The sequence below is a fragment of the Lipophrys pholis genome, assembly GCF_963383615.2.
Source record: "Lipophrys pholis genome assembly, chromosome: 12".
Lineage (NCBI taxonomy): Eukaryota > Metazoa > Chordata > Actinopteri > Blenniiformes > Blenniidae > Lipophrys > Lipophrys pholis.
In genome coordinates, this window is record NC_137641.1 from 26275266 (window position 1) to 26277658 (window position 2393).

The 2393-nt window shown below is 45.9% G+C and overlaps 1 protein-coding gene across 1 annotated transcript; it reads right to left on the minus strand.

The window, feature by feature from the left end:
• Positions 1–254: 254 nt before the first annotated feature.
• LOC308118292 (neuropeptide FF receptor 2-like) lies at positions 255–2108 on the minus strand (the record flags this gene model as incomplete). The annotated part of the gene is made up of 3 exons (XM_080477642.1): positions 255–1158; positions 1239–1338; positions 1781–2108. The coding sequence occupies 3 exons, from the start codon at positions 2106–2108 to the stop codon at positions 255–257; spliced, it is 1332 nt and encodes a 443-aa protein (XP_080333768.1).
• Positions 2109–2393: the final 285 nt, after the last annotated feature.

The following is a 2393-nucleotide window of genomic DNA, read 5'->3' on the forward strand; positions in this document are numbered from 1 at the left end:
AAATCCCTCATTGTGATTTTTAAGAACATGAATGATACGAATACCAAGGGAATTGCTGTATCTCTCTGAACATCAGATTTTTTTCTGAATATTTTACATCAAGGTTTTCCAGTAGTTTACATTCCTGTCTGTTTACACCACAGAAAAGTACATTCAGTGGTTAGATACACATCATCAGATATTTCTCAGGCATTTTTGTAGTCCTTTTTGATTCATGGGCAACGCAAAGGGTACAATAGAAAGTTTTGAAATGTCTAAATATGTGACACCTTCTCCAAGTTCTCCAAGACCAGGTCCTGTTCCTTGGTGTCGTGTTTTGGAGCCGAGCACTCTCCCTCCTCACATGAGCACAGGCCGTTCCTCGCTGGCACTGGTCTGAGGCGGGACCCTGATCTGCTGAGGGGGACAGGCTGGACAGGCTGGACCGGGAGCACCGCGTTTCCCCTGATCCGATGGGAGTAGCTCCTCTGCTGCACGATGTCGGCGGAGCACAGCTGGAACTTGAACGCCGCCTGGAAGCCTCTGCGGAAGTTCTCGTTGAAGAACCCGTAGATGATGGGGTTGACGCTGCTGTTGAAGAAGGCCAGCCAGTGGGCGAAGGGATACACGTAGATGTTGATGACGCGGTACTGGTGCTCGGTGAGACTGGCGTAGTCGCTCAGCATCATCAACGTCCACAGGGGCAGCCAGGACAGGATGAAGAGCAGAGCCACAATCAGCAGCATCATGATCACGCGTTTCTTCTTCCACGAAATGGTGGGGCGACTCTCCATGCTCAGTTTGTTGTTTCCACTGCCTTCTCTGGACCCGTTACCACTTCCCCCCGATGAGGGAATGGGGGTCTTGAAGAGGGCGGCGCCGATGCGCGCGTACATGATGACAATAAGGCTGAGAGGAGCGAGGTAAATGTTAATGAAGAGGACTGTGGTGTAGATTTTTCTCATTTCCTGATTGGGCCAATTTTCCCTGCACCAGTAGAAAGGCCGAGTTTCATTGTTGCGACCCAGGACGATTCTCACCCTCTGCTCCTTCGTGACTTGGAGCATCACCCCCGAAGGACACATGATGGACACGGCAAAGACCCAGATGATGATTATGATTAGTTTTGAAGTAGCAATGGTCAGCTTCTGCTTGAAAGGGTAGACGATGCAGCGAAACCTAACACAGAGGAATTTGAAGAAAAGAAAAATAAGTCTTGTGGAAACCACGTAAAACAAGTTACGGCTTTCAGCTCTCACCTGTCAACAGCTATTGCCACTAAAGTGAACACAGATGCTGACACAGATATTCCTTGCACCATCCCACTGAGCTTACAGAGAACACTGCCAAATGGCCACCCTGCAAAAGAAGAAAATAACATTTCAAATTGTTAGATTATAATAACTTATGTGACATCTTACATTTATACCCATTTGTAAATATTCGTACACCCCAAAGCATTTTGTGTCTGTTAAAATATTGTTTATGACACCAGACGTGCTTTAAAAATGGCTTTGACGCTATTTAATGCACGTGAATGTTGACAACAACGCATAAATACTGTGTGAAATCCTCCATACTTTATTTTGGGGGGTTTTCACAGCAGTGAAAACTATTCGCCACCGGCTTGTGCTCACTACTGAAAAGGAATGTTTAACATCACAACATGAGTATTTCTATCAAATTGAACAAGCAGGACCAATTCACAAATTAAAGCCAAAAATATTCTCAAGTAGCAATTGAAATATCACGAGTTCAGTTCAGTGACATTAACTGGGGGGGGAACATATGACACCTTCACCTGTTATGATGTTGTCCACCAGTGTTGTCGGCATGCAGAAGATGCCAACCAGAAGGTCGCTGATGGCGAGGTTGAGAATGAAGAGGTTGGTGACGCTGCGCATGTTTTTACTGCGCAGCACGATGAAACACACCATGCCATTGCCCACCATGCAAACAAGGAAAATGAGGAGGTAGGAGACGGTGAAGACGGCAGCAACGGGGGGCTTGTGGAGGTAGAAATCAACGTAGGTGATGTTCTGGTGGGTCGAAGGGTTTTCCTCCAATCTTGAAGAGTTGGGAGTATCCAAGTCTTCCCAAGTGGTGTTGAGAACTATTTTCTCTGCCATGGTGTACTGTGACTGTAAGGGAGATGGAGAAAAGTAGACAGTTTACACTATAATGGATACTAGACCGCTCTAATCTAGGTCGTTGTGACCTCATTACCGTGTTTTCCATATCCCCTCAGTCCAACACATGTGATTCAAAGGAATAAATCAGTGATGAAAGTCCACAGAAGCTTCTCAATGGGCCATTCATTTGCGTCAAATATGCTTGAACTGTGAGACATCTAAAACGTGCAGGGAAATGAGCCCAAAACCCAGAGCTGATGATTAATGGATAACCTGTTATAC